This window comes from Euprymna scolopes, chromosome 18, assembly GCF_053919585.1.
Source record: "Euprymna scolopes isolate OS-2025 chromosome 18, ASM5391958v1, whole genome shotgun sequence".
NCBI classification, from domain to species: Eukaryota; Metazoa; Mollusca; class Cephalopoda; order Sepiida; family Sepiolidae; genus Euprymna; species Euprymna scolopes.
The window spans coordinates 104,568,303-104,590,005 of record NC_136499.1 but is presented as its reverse complement, the minus strand read 5'-3'; the positions used below and the strand labels follow the sequence as shown (position 1 = coordinate 104,590,005).

Below are 21,703 nucleotides of genomic sequence, written 5' to 3'. Positions count from 1 at the left end.
ACCATACTTGTTCTCACTGAAACACTTATCACAATATTCTGTGGATCTATATTAAAAAACCTTGTTAAACTTTGTGCCATATTTCCATTCTATGGAGTTCAGGTGCGAACGAACACACCATAATTTTATTATACCATATTTCTTCAAACTGAAACAATTATGAAAGTATACTTACGCAGATAAATATGAAAAGTCTTTATTAAAGTTTGTGCCTATTTCCATTCTATGGAGGCCATGCGCGAACGCAGACCCCACAATTTCATTATACCATCCCTATTTAAGTTAAAACATACTTATCAAAGTATTCTTATGTACATCTATATAAAAAAAACTTGTAAACGTTTTTTTTTTTTAATTTTCAAATTTTTTATTTAATGTGGACCAGGCGCAAACGCAGACCCTCATTTTTGATGAACCACCGTTCTGCCAGATCAAACATACCCATTCCTGTGTCTCGATACATCTTCTATCATTATATGTTATCAGTTTTTTAAAATAGTCAGCCATATAGGAGCCTATTCATAAAAGAACTTTAAAAAGTACATAGCAAGCATACCCGGTGAACCAAGTGCAAGTGAAATACAAACGATTGCACTGAAAGGGATGGCTAGAATCCTGAAAAGATCTCTTGGTTGGACTCACTAAAATAGGGGTAAATGTCAGACATCTGGTTGGATGTCCCACCCCTTAGAAGAAAAAAGTTTAAGAATAATGAAAAAAAAAAGAGAGAAACCACACACACACACACAGAGCTTTATATTATATATATATATATATATATATATATATATATATATATATATATATATAATATAAAGCTTTATATTATATTATATATATATATATATATATATAATGTATTGGCATTGTTTCCATGGTGCATCTGCCACTAGTCTCTCCTTCTTCGACAGGATCCAAAAAAAGAATTTTAAATCTAATTGGCCCCTCACTATAGGCCAAGCTTAAACTTCTGTCCCATTGCTGCAATGCATGCATTTACAAATACTTTAAATGAAATGTGCTCTGATGAATTCGTACCCCCTCGATGTACATACTCCAGACTAAACCGACAAGCAACAAAATCCCACCCCTTCACTCTTGATGGCCCTAGATGTCAGAAAGCCTTGTACTCTAATAGTTTCATGCCTCAGACTGCTAGACTTTGGAATTCTCTACCTGTTTCCTGCTTCTCTAACTGTGTAATGTTGTACACCCTCTTTTTTTTATTTCTCTTTTTAAGTGTTGTTACATTTTAACGAACCCACCCGTTGTAGACTCCATTGCAAGGAAACTTTTTATTTTCTTTAACAAAGCCTTTATATCAGGTATTTCCTACAACACATTTTTTTCTAAGCTATTTAAGCAGTTCATTTCTCTTTTTCCATCTGAGTGTAACTTTTCATCTCTCTGTGATGCTACCCACGTGTCTCGAACATGTCTCGAATATCTGCTTCTATGAATATGTTTGTCCTTTTAATCTGTACTGTGATGTTACATTGCATAGTTGGCTTGGTCATTTGCATATGGCTGCTGCTACTGCTAACTCAGCATCAGCATCTCTGTTACAACTGTACTGACCTACAGAAGTTTAAATGTAAACAGACATCTTGCTGCACTCCCATCAGTCCCTTGGTAGACACGATTCCAAAGAGTAGCCCTTACGTCCAGGGGGCAATATGCCTTATTTGGAGTAAAAAAAAAAAAGTAAAAAACAAAAAACGTGGCTCATGCAGCCTCAGTATTTAAATTTGATTATTCGAACTCTACCCGATGTTTACGTTTCGTTGCGTAACTTAGTTGTGGATCATTAGTGTCCCTTTGAACCAAGGTCAAGAATGCTTGATTAGATGTCTGGTGATTTATTTTTTTTTTATCTGTAATACGAGCAGATTAGAAAATAGCAAATTATCTGAAACAGTTCAAAGGTGTGGGAAAGAAATCAGACAGTAAATATCATTTCCAAAGTTTTTTTTTTATTTATGCCCTGAGAGTCAAACATATTGTTATGAGTTTAGATTTGTTTTTACTTACGATATTAGCAACACACACACACACACACACACACACACACACACACGGCTCTTGTGGGCTGTGGAAATAATATATATATATATATATCTATATATATTGTATGCAAAATCCGATCCCGCATTTTGCTAATTCCTACCCTCTGATGAGAAGGAAAGTATTTCTTCGAAACTCCGCAGATTAAGGACTATCCACTCATTAAGTGTTTCCTTTTCAGATTAAATATGTTTTTAACTCTTTTTCAAAGTTTTTTTTTTAACATGTTTTATTAACTATTTGCTCTTATATATATATATATATATATAATTATTTTTTTACTACAGGGTGACCCCCCAAAAAAAAACAAAAGCTAAGTGGAGGCCATCTAGAACATATGCTGTAGAACGGAGAAAAAAAAGGCCAAAGATCCTTGTGTTTTGAATATAATAAACTAGTTATGACCAAAGTTTCATTTCATTTGGATAAAACACTAAGAAACGAGGCCTAATTAGAGTTGGGTCCCGTTTTTTTGGGGGGTCACCCTGTATATTTTGGCAGCAAGTCATTATTCAAGCACGTCTGATTGAACACGACAGAGTTATTCTTTTTTCTGATTTTTCTGGATATCTTTTCAATTTGCCGAGCGATCTTGTTTATTTTGGCTGGCATGTTGTATATTATGGTGCCCATTAGTTGTTGTTTAGCCATATTCTTCTCAAGCTCTTTCTATCGCACATCCGATCGTCGTCAGGAGTGATTGTTGTTGGCATTTTCTTTTTCTTTATTGAGGTTTGGTGTATTTATAGTTAATTCTATTTAAAAATTTTTTTTTTTTTATTGGTTATAAAGGTGGTTGCAGGATGAGATCCGATTAATAAGGGGCTTTAGTTTTTTAATTAGTATGGCTTCTAGTAATTTTAGTCTTCATGTGCAATTGTTAAGGTATCTAATTTTAGTATTGTTAGTTAAGATATTTCTAATGTCGATCGTATGTACCGATAAAAAACGCTTGAGAAGAATATGGCTGAACAACAACTACTAGATGTCATACTATACAACATGCCAGCCGAAATGAAAAAGATTGCTCGGCGAATTAAAAAGATATCCAACAAAATCGGAAAAAAGAAGAACTCTGTCGTGTTCAATCAGACGTGCTTGAATATATCATCAGTGTAGAAAGTGATAATTACTGCTGGAGATTCAAAGTCAACATTGTTTCAAAGCCACTAACAATTAACACAAGAATTGAGCTAAAGTTAACCGCTTTTTCTAGAGAGCTCAACTTGTTTCTTAAAGTAACTTTATAACTATATTTTTTTAAATAAATATATATATATATATATATATATATATATATATATATATATAGAAAGAGAGAGAGAAAGCTTGAATACCTACTAAACACTATCCTCGAGTGTCTAAGGTCTCTCTGAATTGGGTTTTGTCAGAACAAGCTAGCATAAGGATACTTTTCCATACAAGTAAACTTTGACTAAATATTAAAAATCATATAGTATTTGCTGGCCAAATTGGATCTCCTTGCTATGGCTAACCCACACTGGTCTTTACAAGGAATGATGCACCTTCTCCGAGTGATGTTACCTCAAGTAACAGCAATTAGCTGGATACTCCGCCATACTAGATAAATTCTTGTCTCTGAAGAGATTACAACTATAATATTTAAAAAAAAAAGAAATATTAACAATCATTGTTATACCTGCAGTGTTTCATGCTTATACAATCATCAGTGTAGGAAGTGATAATTACTGCTGGAGATTCAAAGTCAACATTCTGCTTCAAAGCCACTAACAACACAAGAATTGAGCTAAAGTTAATCACTTTTCTAGAGAGCTCAACTTGTTTCTTAAAGTAACTTTATAACTATAATATTTTTTATAATAAATATTAACAATTATTTTTATGTCTACAGAAACCAGGGTTTCATGCATACATGATCATTAGTGTAGAAAATGTTAATTACTGCTGGTCAGGAGATTTGAACCCAGTTACAAAGTTACTCTTGATTTCATAGGCTAGTATTCTACCTCAAGGACATCGGCAATTAACACAAGACTTGAAGAAAATTAATTATATATAAATACCAAATCAGCGGCATGCATAGTAAACAATCAAAGAGTATTCAACAATCGGAAATAACAATGTTGCATTTTGCACTAAAGTTGACCGCTTTCGCTTAAATCTCTAACATGGGCTCAATTTAAATTTTTTGAAGGGCTTTGTAACTATATTTTTTAACATAATATCAGAATATCCCCCTCTTGTACACATGGAGATGATATGAAAGAAATCAACAAAAATAAATAGACTAGATCATCATCATCATCATCACCACCATCATTGTAATGACTACTTTACATGTTGACATGTGTTGAATGGCTTTAAGAAATTTACTTTCTAAGAAATCTATTGCTGGCCAGTTCTTTATTGCGCTTTCTTTCACATTCATTTTTATTGCTTCCTTCCATGTTTTCCTCGACCTTCCTGTGTGAACCAGACCTACTATTTCAACTGTTCTACATCTGCTGACCTAAGAACTTGCATCCATTCTTTAAATGTGACCATGACATTAAAGTCTCCTGTTCTGCACATATCACCATATATTGTTCAGATTTAATCTTTCTCTGAGCTTATCAGAACTAAGCTTCTCTTTAACACTCACATTAGACATATAATACTCCCCTCCGCCTCTTTTGAATCAGTTTCTTGTTACATATTTGCTAGCTGAATTGTTTGGGGTGTAGAGGAGGCTGTTTTGCTTTATGGTGCAAGACCACTTTAATGATCATTTTTTTTGCTTTATGGTGCAAGACCACTTTAATGATCATTTAATGCTGTACTAAGCCATTTTGATAAAAGTCTTTTATGCAGAACTTCTTAATAGATGCAAATATATCTCTATAATATTCTGCTTGTCCCTTCCTTAGTTAGTCTGTATGTTATGCTTTGGAAAAGGTCAAATACGATTTTTGAAAGGCCAAACTGATTTAAAAAAAAAAAAAAAAAAATCCGCAAAATTTGGCTTTAAAAAGATCAATCTGGAAACCCTGGACAAGAATATGAGAGTGACCTTCCTTGTAGCTTTGTTTTTGAATATCATAATATATGATCATTGTTGTGATAGTGCGAGAAAGGAACTTGTAGCAGCAGTTCTTCACTGAAGAAAGCAGTCAGCAAAATGTCTTTTAAAAAAAAGGGGGGGAGTTGTATTACTATACACATAGATTCGAAAAAGTTATCCAAAATCAAAGGCAAGATAACTTACTTTTCTACCAAACTGGATAATTTTTTAGTGTTTTTATTTAATGTAAAATGTTTACTCAGCTCGAAAAACAGTGTTTACTGATTTATTTGAAAAATACAAATGATGGTGCACTCTGTGTTGTTGAACACATTAAGTTTGGGAAAATGAGTTAAAACTAAAAAAAAACTATACAAAATACTGTTAGGAACTCACTCAATATATGTTACTGTGACATGGGCTGACATATGTTCGGTGCGTTTTTAACAGTATTTTGTATAGTGTTTTAGTTTTAACTTCTTTTCCTAAACTTAACGTGTCCACCGCCATTTGTATTTTTCAAATACATTGGGAAACACTGTGTTTTTTGAGCTGAGTAAACATTTTACATTAAATAAAAATACTAAAAAAATTATCCAGTTAGGTAGAAAAGTAAGTTATCTTGCCTTTGATAACATTTATTTGTTATATATTTGTTTTTTGACAACTTTTTCGAATCTATGTGTTTAGTAATACGAACCCCAAAAAAGAAATGTTTGAAAGAAACGGGGGAAAAAATGAACATTATCTGTCAAGAGGTGTTGGACTGAAAGAATAAATTAAAGATTGTCTCTTACAATGTGGTTTTATTATTTGTATTGAACTATGTAGCACAATATTACTTTCTGAGTATTTATTAGTACTTATTGGTTTATCAAATTTGGATCAGTTTTGTTTAAAATACGACTGACACTTATTTTCATAGAAATGTTAATGAACTCATATTCGCTGCGTGTTATTGGTTTTTCTGTCCAAAATCTTTTTTTTAGCGCTATCCAGAAAAGTGTCAGCTTTATTAAAACATTTTTGATTAAATATATTTTTCCACAGGTCCTGCTAGTATAATAATAATAATAATAATAATAATAATAATAATAATATGCTAACACAATTTCATATCTGTACATACTTTATTACCTTTCACCCCATTTCTAAAAGATAGAATGGCCTGATTGCTGGAGATGCAGTACAAAAAAGGTAATTTCTTAAATTTTATCTGATGTTGCTGTTGTGTCGAACATGAAACTCAAGTTAAAATCAAAAATACACTTCTGTCGCAAGCTACAGTCCAAGTGTAGTATCTGTTCTATTTAAAAATGGAGTCTGTGATGGTACCAGACAGAATGGAAATAGGCCACAAACATCTAGTATCTAGCGTAGTATCTGTTCTAATTAAAAAATGGTGAAATAATAATGTAGGATCTGCAGTGGTGTCAGACGTATAAGCATATATATATATATAATATATATATATATATATATATTCTGAAACTACATTAATCAGCATACTTAGATAAGTATGTTTCAGTTTGAACAAAGGTGTTGTTACAATAATATTGTGAGGTCTGCATTCCTGCTGGATGTCCATAGAATGCATGGCACTAATATAAAACAGATAAAGGATAGAACTGTGGTATTTCAGAGTTCTTTTTTTTTTTCTTTTTTTTTTTTTTTTTTTTTTTAATCACGTTCACCCCTGACACGGCATATCACCACTTTTATGTAAGGAACTACTATTTGGGACCAGAAAGATTAACAAGATGTTGGTTTGCATTACATTTAAACTTCTGCATATCAGTACAGTCAGGGAAGCAGTTAGCAGGAAGGGAATTCCAAAGTCTAACTGTTCAAGGGAAAAAAACTTTTAAGAGTAGACAAGCTTTCTGGCATTTAACAGTGAAGGAGTGTGATTTTGTTGCTTGTATTTATAAGTTTGTATTATTTGGTTTATTCGGACTACTATTTTCACAATGTTTCACTCAATGTCGTATATATGTCTAAGTTTGGACTAAATTTACAATGTATGATGACTGGTAATTTCTCACAATTTTGAGAGATTTTACAAGAAACTGCCAGTCATTATGCGTTGTTGCGGGCTCATATAAATGCTGACAGATAGTGGATTTGATCGGCAAATTCTCTTTGCGATTAGCTTGGTGAAAGATAATGCAACATTTTTCTAATTTCTTTTGTGTCTTGTTTATCTCATAGCTGTAAACAACTGTTGATTATTTTTCTATCCAAACGTGCGTGTAATGTCATACCTATCTTTCCACCTCGTATTGTTGCCCTTTCACATTTGTTAATCGAACCCCCATTTTCTGTTCACTTATGAAAAAGGAGCCATTGTCCTTCGCATAAAAGACAGTGTTATTATTTTAATTGTGTTTCACTTTCCTTTGCGCCATTTTGCTGCTCTCAAGTTCTAAAATTACATCGAGTTTATAAGCAAAGCCTGCATTGCTTTACCTCGTTCCTCCAAATGGGTGGGCCCAAATCTACTGTGACAGAGGGTAAACGGGACGATTTCAACTGCACACTGAAGGTCTCCAGCAATCATGCATATTAACCTACTCGAGCGTGGCCTAAATAAATAGAACGCTGTCCCACTGATGTTGTGTGACCTGCTGATAACGCAGAATAAAATACAATGGATTCGGTTAGGCAATTGACAACTATTACAAGGATAGTCATTTTCTGTTTTAATTTGCAAAGAAATTGCTGAGGGATTCATAGAACAGTTCCAAAAGTGCCTGTATTTTTTTTTCCCCCCAAAAAGATAAAGAATTATTTTACATTTGGACGTGAAATTAAAAGGGAGTATTTTTTGACGAGGAAAATACGGGTGTGAAGATTTATTTAAAAAAAAACAACTTAATTATTTATTTTAAAATAATCCTGGTTATAGTTATCTATCATCTAACTGTAACCATTCTACTTTATTCTGCCTGTATCTGTATAGGAATTTGTCAGGACAACCTGGCATGAGGACACTTTCCCTTAAAGTAAACAGACTAAATATTAAAAATCACATAGTATCCGTAGCCCGAATAAGACCTTCTTGCTATAACCCTCACTGGCTTTTATGATGAATGGTGTACGTTCTTCAATTGATGTTATCTCAAGTGACAGTACAAAGCTGGATACTCCACCAGACAAGAAGAATTCTTGTCCTGGAATCCAGTAAGACCAAAAGACCATAAGAAAGATGTACTATAACATATTTAAATGGTCAATTGTCCAGATAAAAATTATGTATTCAACTTCTTTACTAACTCAATGTTTGAGATATAAATGAGAACTTTCTTTGAATATTTATGTGTCTCTTATAGAGATCAAACGTCCTGGATATGACCTTAAACTATATCCGATGGTGAGACCTCAGCTTGTGGGCTTTGGAGAGTGTGGAGCCACCTCTTAATTGCCATTGCTCCCAGGTTCACTTTGACCCGAAGTGGTAGTACCTGTTAGGGTCTGAACTATGGGTTAAATAGAAACTGACTTGAAAAAAAAAAAAAATATTCTATTAAAAACTTTTTCTTAAAAATCATTGGATTCGGCATTAAATAACCTGAAAAGGGTTGATATGCCGTAAAACAAAAACAACCAACTATAGAAATCAAGGGTTAGCCTCAGAAAAAAGACCCTGTTGATTTCTGAGAACTTTGAAGTCAAATGAAACACCTGAGAGCGAAACAACTGTTCCTTACATAATAGATAAGAAATTATTCAGTGGATTTTTTTCTTTCTTTTTTTAATTCATTGTGTTTATACAAGGGCTGTGAAGTAGGAACACGAAACCTCTGCTTCACTTATTTCTACCACTTCCGACTTGGGCTCTCTCTATGTACTTTAGTGATCATAATCTTAAAATCTCATAACACTTAGCATACGTTCGCTTCTTCTAACCTGATTAGGTTTATATCATCATATGTAGTTTACGTCAAGGAATAAGTAAACTAGACTCATATGAAATGTTGCTAAAAAGAAATAAAAGAGGTGTAGTGCTACAGTCCGTAGTAGTAGAACGTATGGACTGCCTGGCACTGGTCCTGACAACATTTTGAATCGACATTTATGAAAGGAGTCACTAATCTAATTGGCATGAAGCCATTAAACATTAGAATTTCAACTTGATGCTCATTTTTTTGTTGTTGGCAACCTGCATTGTCTGCACAGAATGATCTTGTTTTCTCTTGAGGGCTCATGTAATTGGCTTAATGGATCATGTTCAGTTTGACAAGAATCAAACGGAAAAGTGACCATGTTCTATGACAAAGACATACAGGCAGGCAGATACATAAAAGACAAGGCCATCAAACCAGATATTGTAATATGGAACAAGCCTGAAAGAACTGCGCTCATTATCGATGTCACAGTCTCAAATGATTTTCGCCTTAATGGAGCTGAATGGGAAAAGATAACAAAATATTAGGACCTAAAAAATGATCTAAAAACGACATGGTTTTTGAAAGAAATAAACATTATACCGGTTGTGATAGAAGCAACTGGCTTAATAAAAAAGAATATTCATAAATACGTAGAAGCAATCCCTGGAAGACCAAGCTGTAATGAAATACAAATAGCAGCCATAAAGGGAACAGTATCTATTCTTAAAAGAGCCCTCGGATATAAATTTAAATCATAACAGAATCAAGTGTTAGCTCCAGGAGGGAGCCTCTTGATCCCTTAAAACTTACTGAAGTAAAATAAAAAAAAAAAAAAAAAAAAAAAAAAGAGAAAATACATTCGTAGGGATGTAGAAGTTGAGGTATTAGCCCACAAATTCTTTCATAACTACGCCCAATATTATATATATATATATATATATATATATAAAGTTAGAGAAACGCAGAATATTCTGTGTAGCTTAATTGCCATATATATTTTTCTAGTGTGGATGAAACGCGGAATATTCTGTGTAGCTTAATTGCCATATATATTTTTCTAGTGTGGATGAAACGCGGAATATTCTGTGTAGCTTAATTGCCATATATATTTTTCTAACTTACTACCTAGTTCTACCTATGTATTGAGCACTGTTGAAGTAAATACTTAGTTTACGCATAAAATTATACTTTCGTATATTAATTTATGTGATTAAATGAAGTAGTCATATATATATATATATATATATATATATATATAAAACATGTATGTATATGTGTGTGTGCGTCTCTGTGTAAATATATTTAACCGACAAACTCTTAAACTAATGGTACCATAATACTGAAATTAACAGGAAATAGTAATCAAACACCAAGGATGATTTATAACAAGTAAAATCTTTGTTTGGATGAATGAATAATGTGTACAGAAATGCAAAATATTCATTTCAACTTGCCAACATATTTCTATTACTTTTGTGCATGCGCAAATTCATTCATAGCTTGATGTAGTTTAATTTTAAATCTTTCTCATCTGTCAATAGCTCAAACAATAAGGAATGTGGCTGGAGTGTTAAATTTTTTGGTTTCGATTTTAGCTAATTGCACTCATTTTATTTTTTAATCTTTTGAAATCAGTACTATTATATTAGGTACAATATAATATTCAATATAGAATTGGTTATGTAATAATAAATTTTATGGAATACTGTTGCCACATCTGGGCAGGAGCTGCTAGAAAGGACTTGTCCTGCCTTGATAGAGTTCAAAATAGACTTCGTAGCCTCGTAGGAGATGTCCTTTTCTCCTCCTTGCAACCTCTATCTCACAGAAGAGATGTTGCGAGTTTGTCTCTGATGTATCGTTATTTTCATGGAAAGTGTTCAACTGAGCTTCAATCTATGGTCCCCCCTCGCCAAACTTTCACAAGAAACACTCGTCTAGCTGTAAACACTATCAATAATTTCCCCCACTCTTTATCTGTGCCTAAACCTAAACGTAGATTCCATGAACAAAGCTTCTTTCTTAGAACTGCACGCCTGTGGAATTGTCTTCCGTTTTCCTGCTGACTACAATATGGTTGTGTTCAAGTCTAAAGTAAATAAGTTCTTGATGAGCCGTTCCGTATAAGTTATTAAATTTACCAAATTTTCATTACTAATGATTACTATATTGACCAATTTCTACTGTACACTCTTTAACCCTTATCCTTGAGTGGCCTCTGGGCCTTGATAATGTGGTGATGCCTTTGTAAAAAAAACAAAAAAAAAAACTGCATGAATAAAAATATAGTTAAGTGTATTTTAAGACCAGGCATGAGTGCCCCCCCCTCACTAATATGTAATGCATTGCTTACAACAAGTATTGTATTTCGGTACAATTGTCACAGATTTTTCTTCCTTTCACTTAAGCCCAACCCTAACCCTAACCCTAACCCTAAACCCTAACCCTAACCCTAACCCTAAGCCCCACTCCTGCTTAGAGATTGATTTGCTTGTTTTTAAGCTCTAAGCAAACTGAAAAAAAACTAGGTTTATTCTAAAAAAAAGACTAGGAGAATCTTACTGTTTCTTTCTTCTCACACTTAAACTTTACTCAGCCCATCTATATCTATATATATATAAAAGCGAAAATGTCTGTTCGCTTTTTGTGCGTGTCCAAGAAAGGCTTTTTTCAGAGAAGCGGTCAGTCGGTTCACAACTTTTTAAAACTTTTTATATCACATGTAAATCGTAATATCTCACAGTTAACAACGGAGCTCGCCTGTCTACTTAATTTGCTCGACTTTGGGAAGATAAATATTCAACAGTTTTCGCTCGCCGCATGTAGGTTAGGCCTTTTCCTATAATGTTTCCCCCTACCCCCAACGTCTTGGGTGGGTGGGGGTGGGGGAAAAGCATTCCCGCACTAAATGAAATGCTATCCCGCAGTCAAACTTGACCTCATTAAGTCATTAAAATGTGCACCTGCCAAATCCAAGTAATGAAATAAATTCAAACGTGTTTCCATTAGCATCTCGTGGTGGGGCAATGGTTAACGTTGCACATTTTTTTTTTTCATACTTTAATTTCCAACTTTGCCTCAACGGTTCGGGTTCGATCCTCATACTTACCTACAAAAACATTTTTTTTATCTCCCCCCCCCCCGGAGTTTTCACACACACCTCCAAACACCCGGGCAACGCCAGGTACCCTTTGCTAGTATATATATAAAAGGCAAAACGTGCGTGAGAGTTTTTGTATGTCCAACAAAGGCTTTTATTCGGGGGGGGGGGTCACTATTGCTTAGAACTCCTTATATATACCCTGTAGATCATAATATGTATGAATTGCGAACGCGCATCATGGCTAGATTTATTTACATCATGGCTAGATTTATTTACATCATGGCTAGATTTATTTACATCATGGCTAGATTTATTTACATTGAGTTTTACACAATTCTTGCTATTTTGGCCCCTCTTGTGTTGATGCGGCTTTTTTGTATAAAAGTGAAACTGATGTGAAACTAAGGCACATTTCTCGATGTGGACGTTTGGTCAATGTCGGTTTTTCACCGTCATATCGGACAATTGCTTTCATTTGGACCCCCCCCCCATGGGGAAACAAAACCAGACAAAGTTGGGTAAAAAAAAAAAAAAACTGAAAGAACTATGCCGCAGTTAAAATTAAGTGCGGTTATGAACGTTTCATTCACTGTGGCATGATGTTTGACCCCATTAAACAGGCACTTGTCACATGCCTTTTTAATGATTTTATTTCAAACAATCTCACTTCTCTGCCATCGTAGTGATGCGGTGAGTCCTCAGCCTATTAACCTCAAGGGTTCGGGTTCGAGCCTACCTACCTGCCAAAGCTTTTTTTTTCTTTTACACCTCCAAACACCCGGGCAACGCTGGATACCCCTGCTAGTCTATATATATAAAAGGCAAAATGTGCACAAGAGTTTTTGTATGTCCAAGAAAGGCTTTTTTCGCCTTTTTTCTCAGGAGCGGGGGGGTTACTGTGGCTTAGAACTTCTTATATACCATGTAGAGCACAATATGTACGAATCGTGAACGCGCGTCGCAGCTAGATTTATTTATGTCGACTTTTACAAAATTATTGTTATTTCGGCTTCTCACGTGTTGGTTAAGCTTTTTCATATAAAAGCGAAATTGATCTGAAGCTAAGTAGCACTTACAGGGAACGTCCGGAAAGCAATAAACGTTTGGTCAATGTCGGTTTTCACCGTCATATCAGACAATTGCTTTCGTTTGGACACTCCTCTAATAAAGGGGGAGCTGGTTATCCCCAACACGTTGGGGAAACAAAACCATACAAAGTTGGGTAAAAAACACACCAAAAAGAACTACCCTGCAGATAAAATTAAGCGTGGAATTAAATTCGGCATGCACTTGCCACTTTTGTGTTTATAAACGTTAAGTGCGTTTCATTCCCTGTGGTATGATGTTTGACCTCATTAAGCACGCACCTGTCACATCACTTTTTAATGATTTTATTCCGCACTTTCTCACTTTTCTGCCATCGTAGCATGACGGGTAAGTCATCAGTCTATTAACCTCAAGGGTTCGGATTTGAGCCTACCTACCTGCCTACCAAAACTTTTTTTTTTCTTTTACACCTCCAAACACCCGGGCAACGCCGGGTACGCCATAATATACATCTCACCTGTCTGTTTAAATGTATGTATGTTTGCCTAAAACTCTTGACAGGGGCGACGGATTTTCATGAGATTGGTATTGTTTTGAAGCTTGACCCTTCGGATGACAAATATAAAAAAAATTGGCTAAAAACATTAATTCCTTCACCTTTAACTGGGCACTTTTCTACAAGGAGGGGTCACTTTTTTCGCCGATATTTTCGAAAGTCATCCCCTCTTTTCAATTGATTAGCCTTAATTTAAACCTTCGCGACTTCCGGTTTGGCATTTGACGCAACGGCAAAGACGCCATGTTTTTTTTGTTTTTTTCACGTTATTTTCCTCCTTCGCGGTATGGGTTCGAGCCTGCCTGCCTACTACCACTTTTTGTTTTTTTGCTCAACATACACCTCCAAACACCTGGACAAGGCCGGGCATCCAGGCTGGTTTGATATGGTTAGCGTGGTTACTAATAGACTGGAAGACTGGAGTTCAATCCCTGGCTATGTCATACAAAAGACTAAAAAGAATAATACTTGATGCCTCCTCGTCATTATAAAGTAAGAATCAAGGATAAACAGAGTCATCCTAGCAAAGGAGTAACACCTTCCTCCTTTGCTAATGAAAAAGGAACATTGGGACTACAGTTGACCACTTATTTACTTAAACCTTACTCCCACTTAGAGATCGATCTGCTTGTTTCCAATTCCAAACAAACCAGAAAACAATAAGAGGTCTATTCTTAGAAAGGGTTTAGGATGGCTTTACTAATCTGCTGCTTAATTTATTTTATTTATTTAGTTATCTTTATTTGCCCCCCCCCCCCCCGTTTGGGTGCTTTATTGCCCCACTCCCATCATTTTCCACTAAATTGTAAGCACCTTTTTGCCAATAAGGTCGTTGGAAACATTGGAGGTAAATGTGGTATTGTAGTGACATAAAAGTAGCAACGGACGAGCATGACTATCAAGACTTGCCAATCCCGAATGAATTATTGGCCTTTTGTCTAATTTGTTTAAAAAAAAAAATTTGTACTTTTAGTAAATAAATTCTATGTAGCTCTTTCTGCATTATGAAAGGGAAGATGAACAAAAATATATAGTTGAAGAAAATATCTATATTACAAGGGGCGTTCCACAAGTAATGCCTTCTGTTTTCCGCCAGAATGGATCATGGGGATTCATAGGGATTGCAAGTTGCACTGTTATGAAGACTGAACTTATGCATTCATCACGTGAACGTTTCATCTCTTAGTTGCAGATGTTGACAGTGTGAGACTCTAAGAAAGCAACCCCTATTATGGACTTGTGTCGGAAGCTGAGATGCGTCAGTGAATTCCTGGCAAAAGTTCATTGAGTTTAGTAGTTACTATGTAGAAAAGTAAATTCTGAAGCATAAAAGGTCGCTCGTTTTAATGGTACTGCTTCCGTTTTTGTAGCTCTTCAACTTGAGTTAAAACTAAGTAGATGTTACTTCTGGAATAGCCCTTGTGTATTCCTCTTAGTCTGTCTGTTCATTTCACTTCTTGAAGACTATTGGACCGATCTGGCTAAAATTTTGTATGGACCTTTGTTACGAAAAGGTATAGCAAACTGAATATTATGGTATCCATTCAATACGCAGTTAGGGATTAATAGGGATTAGTATTTAATAAAAAACTGGGCACAAATTGAAGCATATTTAACCATCAATTTGGCATAAGGTGCCCATTCTAAAGCAACAGGCTATAACTTTTTCTCGTTTTTAATGGACTAAAGTCTAGTATGTAATATTTTTCTCCAAAAATTTATTTTCCTGTAAATCTTTCAGTTTGTATTTACTGTTCATAGAATTTGAAATGGTGGATTTTTTTTTTTTTTTTTTTTTTTTTTTTGAGAAAGGTAGAGTTTCTCCAGAAATATAAAAATATTTTCTACCATCTCAATTAAAAAAAAAAAAAAAAATTGGTGAGGGTTTCAGTAAAAATATCAGTGCCATAATGTAACTGTTCTAATATCTTTTAAGTTTCCTGTATTTTATTTTCTAAATTTTATACGGGTTATGTTGTCACGTTTTTATTAATTTATTTTTGGAGTGGGGGGGGGCGTACTTTGTATTTTTTACACCAGATGTAAAGAGCAGGAACCAGCAAGATTGCACGATGAAACGGTTGTTTGTGGAATTATCTTTGGTTCACGCTTTTGTTGATGTCTTCTATTTTGGCGAATTGTTGTCCTCAAACTTACTGTAATCTGCATTTCCAAGAACTTCATGCACTGGCTTAGTATTGGCAGGAAACATAACACGTGTTACGATTGTAACACGTGTTATGTTACAGACCAGTTTTAAGGATAAAACAAATCAAAGTCGAAAAATACAGTCCGCAAGAATCCATGGCGTAACAATAAAGTACTATGTAAAATTCAGTCCTAAATGAAATTATTCTAGAGATTGAAGGTTCAATCCTCAGTACGGGTGATACTACGAATACAGTTGCGAATTATTTCAGAATTTTACCCGGTAATGTTTGATAGAAAGAGACCATGCTACTCCCGTGGATTAAATAAAGGGTTCCGTTCGAAATACAGTGCAGGTACAGTAGAACCCCGGAATACGGTGGCCCGAGGATACGTTTTTTTTTCAGGTTACGATGTGGAATACAATGTTTTTCTGGACCCTGGTTACGGTAATGAACCCTGATTACGGTATTTGCCTCGCCTTACGGTGTTATTTTACAATGTTATTTGATTCGTACTGTATTTTGTTACTAATTTTTAATGCCGTATTCCGTATTGTACACGAGTTTGACAGCAAGATTCCGGAGTTTGACATGATAAACCCGAAGACGGTTAGAGTTTACATTGGACGAAATGTTGCGGAAATAACACTCAACATCAGAACTGTAATCCGAATAAACTAATACGAAAAAATACTAATCGACATGAATGATGAGCAATAGTAGCTCCAATATCAAAGTATTAATGCGACCGCAGCCGAGATTGAACTCACTATACGAGTTTGTAGTGTAATTCAAATCTTGTTCGTAGCTGAATACTTGACGCCTTGCTAGGGCCATCAAGGGTATTTTTTATTGTGATGCCATCACTAGACGGGGTGCCTACCACGGCTTAAAAGACTCCCATCTACCCTTGAGAGAAGGATAGACCGCGCCAGTTTCCTAACCTGGTATTTTACCTCACGGTACATACAGCGTCTCGCCTTCCCAAATGGTCACCCATTTGGTACTGGCCTGACTCATCGTTGCTTAAATTCGGTGATCTGGCAAGAACCGATGTGTTAACGTGATTGTGCCGTCTCTCTCTCTCTCTCTCTCTCTCTCTCTCTCTCTCTCTCTCTGACGTCCTTGTTTGTTTGAATCTTGTAATAAATACTTTTGCCAAGAATTGTTTATAAATTTTGGTTTATATTCTAGCTGATGGCACTCAAGTCATATATATATATATATATATATATATATATATATATATATATATATATATATATAACTTTTGAAATCGTTACTATATATTGGGTACAATATAATAATCGATAGAGAATTGGCGCTATGATTATATATATATATATATATATATGAAATCTGCATAAATTATAATATTACATGTAAGTGTATTTTACAACCGAGCAAGGATGGCCTGTTCTGTTAGTTATTTATTTAAATCCGAAATAAAATAATGTAACGTTAAAATGTCGAATGAAAAAAAAATATTTTAGCATGACTAAACCTGCCACCCGGGAAACACCAGGTATATGCAGCTGGTAGAATAATTGATTTCGTGTGGGGGTAGGGGGAGATGTATGAATGATTAGTAAATATCTCAAATTGGAACTGTTCCACATGTTTGTTTTTCTTTCTTTTTTGGAGCTTTTGTTTTTAGCCGATGTATTCAAAAATTAAATAAAACAGTCTTCATATATTTGAAAGCATAAATAAACAGCAAAAAACGAAACATTAATAAAAAAAAAAAATAAAAGATCAAATAAAATGCAAATTTGTAGATTAACACCTTCAGTTACCCCCCCCCCTTGCAAGATTTTACTTCCTTTAAGCGATTACGTGTGAACATCTGTAAATACTTGCAACTAAGGAAAAAAAAAAAAAAAAACAAACAAAAAAACGGTTATTTTAGAATGTAGAATGGAGAATCAGTTTCGGACATAAATTTAACGTGAAATTACCCTCCACTTACGGGCCATTCCAATTTTTTAGAGCTGGTGGCTAAAAAAGTAAATTCCACTAACCCTAAGTCCGACTGGTAAGATCGTAAAGCCACAAGTGATCGCGTAAAAAGTAGACCATATCTTATCTATCTATCTATCTATCTATCTATCTATCTATCTATCCCCGATTAAAAATATCCAAAAGTAAAAACCATTGAATTTAACGAGGTTGTTGCTAATGCTCAACAAAAATTTAGAGCAAGATATTATTTTAATCAATTTAGGTAAACAAAATGACTATTTGTCACGGTAATAAATTTCCTGTTTCAATCTAAAAAGATTTCATCAGGCGACTGAGGCCTCCGGTCTTCATCGAGTCCGGTCTTTTAATCGCAACAAATGGTAATTTTGTTGAACTAAACTGATATATCTACATATCTATAAAAGTGAAAGTGTCTGTGTGTCTACCCCTACGCAATAACTGTCAATTTTTAGTCTACAGACTCGAAATTTGATATACAGGGTACTGAGATTCAGGAAAATCTGTGATCGGTTTTCGGCCAGAAATTTGGCTGTTAAGGGGGTCAAAGTTCAACGATTTGAGCTTTGAGAACTCTACCAAACTCCTCCGACAATTTTGGGTCTAAACATTTGAAATTTTAGATATAGGTTCCTTGGATATGGATCTAACTGAATAACTTGATTTGAACCCGAAACAATAAATTTTAAGGGGTCATAATAGGGGTCAAAGTTTAAAAAATTGACTTTTTTTTTTTTTTGCTCGGCATACACCTCCAAACACCCGTGCAACGCTGGGTCGCTGGGCACCCATGCTAGCATATATATATATAATCTTCCGCAAAAAAAACAAAACAAAACAAACAAAAAAACTTGGTTCACTGTCCTAAAAGCATATATCATTTGTATTAACTAGACTATTGTTTACGCCGTTTCGGTTGATTAAGTTCCGACTTTCGAAAAGTGCATCTTTTCGAAATTAGAAACCTATACGACACACTTCGAACTAAACCCGTTATTCAACCCAACCGGAGGTAGATTGTTCACATTCCGGGTAGAAGTGTTAAATTCATAAATTTAATTCATAGATGTGATTGAACCCTCAACTTTCGGAAGTGACTGTCACTTAATCAAAACTGTTTACCGTTATGCCACAAGTCCATGTGGACATTGTTATCGAGATGTTTACTATAATGGACTGTTGTTATTGTTACCCACTGGGAGTTCTTTCATACGTCTTCATCAGTGATTGTTGCTTGCTGATAATAACTGACGGTGTTCCCTGGAGTCTGAGTGACAAGTCTTCCCAGATTTCCAGTACTCTTCACCTCTTTCAATAACCATTTCAAATGACTTTGCATTATCGCAACAGCCGCTTACCATCGATTTATCGCTAGGCAACGACCATTGGTCTTCTTCAGGATTTGAGTGGCAATAAGCCCCCCCTCGATCCCTCTCGAGGTCTCATTACTCTATACATTCTTCCAGTGGAGGTCTAGTTAGTGCTCTCCCTACCCGGTCTTTCCATTCTTCTCGATCCTTCACAACTATTTTATGTAATATCAGTCGAGTCTGATTCCTCCCCTTTTTTATGGGTGTGTGGAGGGTAGGGTAGTTTTTAAGATTTTTTTACAGTTTTGTTCCTTCGGTATTTTTATTTTCTGTTGCAACACATTTATAGTTTATTGCGTATTGGTTTCTGCACTCAAGGATTTTCCTTAAAACCTACCTATTTTATTAATTATCGTTTACTCACTAGGCGTTATAATACAAAGCATTACCAGTGGCCGCTCGCTATAAACAACAAATAGTATTCCTGGAATCTGAATGACAAGTATTCTAAAATGTCCAGTTCCGATACTTGTTGCTATTGCAAAACACTTTGCGCTCTCGCAACAGCCGTTTACCATGGATTTCTCACTGACAGTGGCCGTTCGTCTCTAGTTCTCTACTAGTAGTAACACTACGAATCTTGACAAAATAAGGTTTAAGGCTTCGAAAATTCAGACGAGACTCGTACACGTGGACATATAGATTAACGGTTAAGAGCGCAGTTGTTCTAAGTGATCGTCGTCTTAATGTTGAAGGTTCAATGCTTACTAGAGGCGAAAATAACTAAGAATGACATGAAACCAGAGAATAATCTATCCTTCCCTCTTCCTGCAGAATTCCACTAGAAGACGCCCATGTTCGAAAGTTGGTGGTTACAGCGGCGGAAACGCTGTAATTTCCTAGATGTTAATCCAATGAAACGGTGTTTATAAAATAGTGCTCAATAACAAATGGAGCTTTATTATATCATAATTTTCTTTATTTATACAAACATTATTGGCTACATATGTGCATACATTTGCGATTAGTTTTTTTTCAAAAGCCGCGTTTCCACTCCGATTGAGGAAGCTAGATTTCAAAAGAAATCACAGCTGAAACATGTATGCAGCTATGTAGCCAATAATGCTTGTATAAATAGAAATTTTTATACTTTGTGTGTGTGTGTGTATATATATATATATATATATATATATATATATATATATATATATATATATATATACACGGATGAAAGCCTCAGTACGACTAATTTAAATTATCATTTTTTATCTCACAACCAAATAAGATAATAAATAAATAAATGTATTTTTTTTACCTTCAGAAATTCCCTTCTTCGAGACAAGATGTTCTCGCATCATCATTATTATTTTTTATTATTTGACAATTGTCGTTCCTTTTAAACTTCGACGTAAATAATCATTTTTTTTGCTTCTTCGCCTTTTTATTTATCCGTTCGAAAATTCGACCTCATCGTTATGTTTTTTTTTTTTTTTTTTTTTGTGTGTGTGTGTGTGTGTGTGTGTGTGTGTGTGTGTGTGGTTAAATAAAATTACATGTGCTTTTCTTCTCCTTTTGTCTTTCTTTCTCAAAGGTCAAAAATTGACACCGTAACTATAGCAACAAACACTTGCCATCTTTTTTTTACATCTCTCTCTCTCTCTCTCTTTTTTTTTTCTTAAACTATGTTTTTAGTATTATTCCCTTTTTTTGTTGTTAATTTTTTTGCTTAGTATCAAATAAAAAAGAAATTACCTTTCCCCGGCAGCATCGTTAAAGAAGCGATTTAGCTATCACTGCGATTATTGGACTATTGACTTGAAACTCTGGAGAGAGAGAGGTGGGCGAGGGGGGGATAGAGAGGTAATTGTATCGAGGAAGAGAGGTATGGGTAGATGTATGTGTTTGTCTGTACATCTCTCTCTCTCTCTCTCTCTCTCTCTCTCTCTCTCTCTGTCTTGATGGGAAGAAACAATACTATCGATTTGCCTGCCTCCCCCTCAATCCTACCAAGATTATGTTTGTTGTTGTTGTTAGACCCTCCCCGCCCCGCTCTCTCTCTCTCTGTCTTTTTTTCCTGCGCTCGTGCGTTCTCTCTTGTGCTCTCTCCGAACGTTCTCTCGTCTGAGTGCTCTCTTTCTCTCGCTTGTGCGCCTTCTAAAAATTTCTTCCCTGTACTCCCTATATCCAGCTTGTGCGCCTTCTAAGCTTGCTTGTGCTCTCTCTGTCTCGTCCCCGTGTTCCCGTTAACTTGGCCGCGTTTCTTTTAGCCCCCCCTCTCTCTCTCTCTCTTTCTCCCCCCCTCTCGTTCTCACTTACGCTCACTCTTATGAGATTTATGTCATTAAAATCAAATCTAAAAAAAAAAAAAAAATTACTTCTTTACTTACAACAAAACTTCGGCTTTCATTCATAATAATCGAAAGAATTATTTTTACCCCCCCCCTCCACCTACACTCATCCGAGCGTCTTCTCTTGGTTCTATAATTACTACAGCAAACATTAACTATTAATAACTAACCCTAACTGCAATACTTACAAGTATTTGGTGAGCTTGCAGTTATCATTAACAGTGAAGAAAACA

At 35.1% G+C, this 21,703-nt stretch overlaps 2 protein-coding genes across 4 annotated transcripts in view; one reads left to right on the top strand and one right to left on the bottom strand.

Moving 5' to 3' along the window:
- LOC145297730 (uncharacterized) overlaps positions 1-21,703 on the top strand; it is a 202,430-nt gene that overhangs the window by 78,896 nt on the left and 101,831 nt on the right. The gene's annotated exons all lie outside the window — the stretch shown is intronic.
- LOC145297728 (uncharacterized) overlaps positions 1-21,703 on the bottom strand; it is a 46,187-nt gene that overhangs the window by 4,308 nt on the left and 20,176 nt on the right. Inside the window, exon 1 of one of the 3 annotated variants that reach the window (XM_080143945.1) lies at positions 20,438-21,348. The exons of 1 other annotated variant lie outside the window; for it this stretch is intronic. In XM_080143945.1, the coding sequence (XP_080000071.1) occupies positions 20,438-20,483 (46 nt within the window). In that variant the 5' untranslated portion in view covers positions 20,484-21,348. Of the gene's footprint in view, positions 1-20,437; positions 21,349-21,703 lie in introns of those variants that run through there. One more of the 3 variants, XM_080143946.1, reaches the window with a different exon arrangement.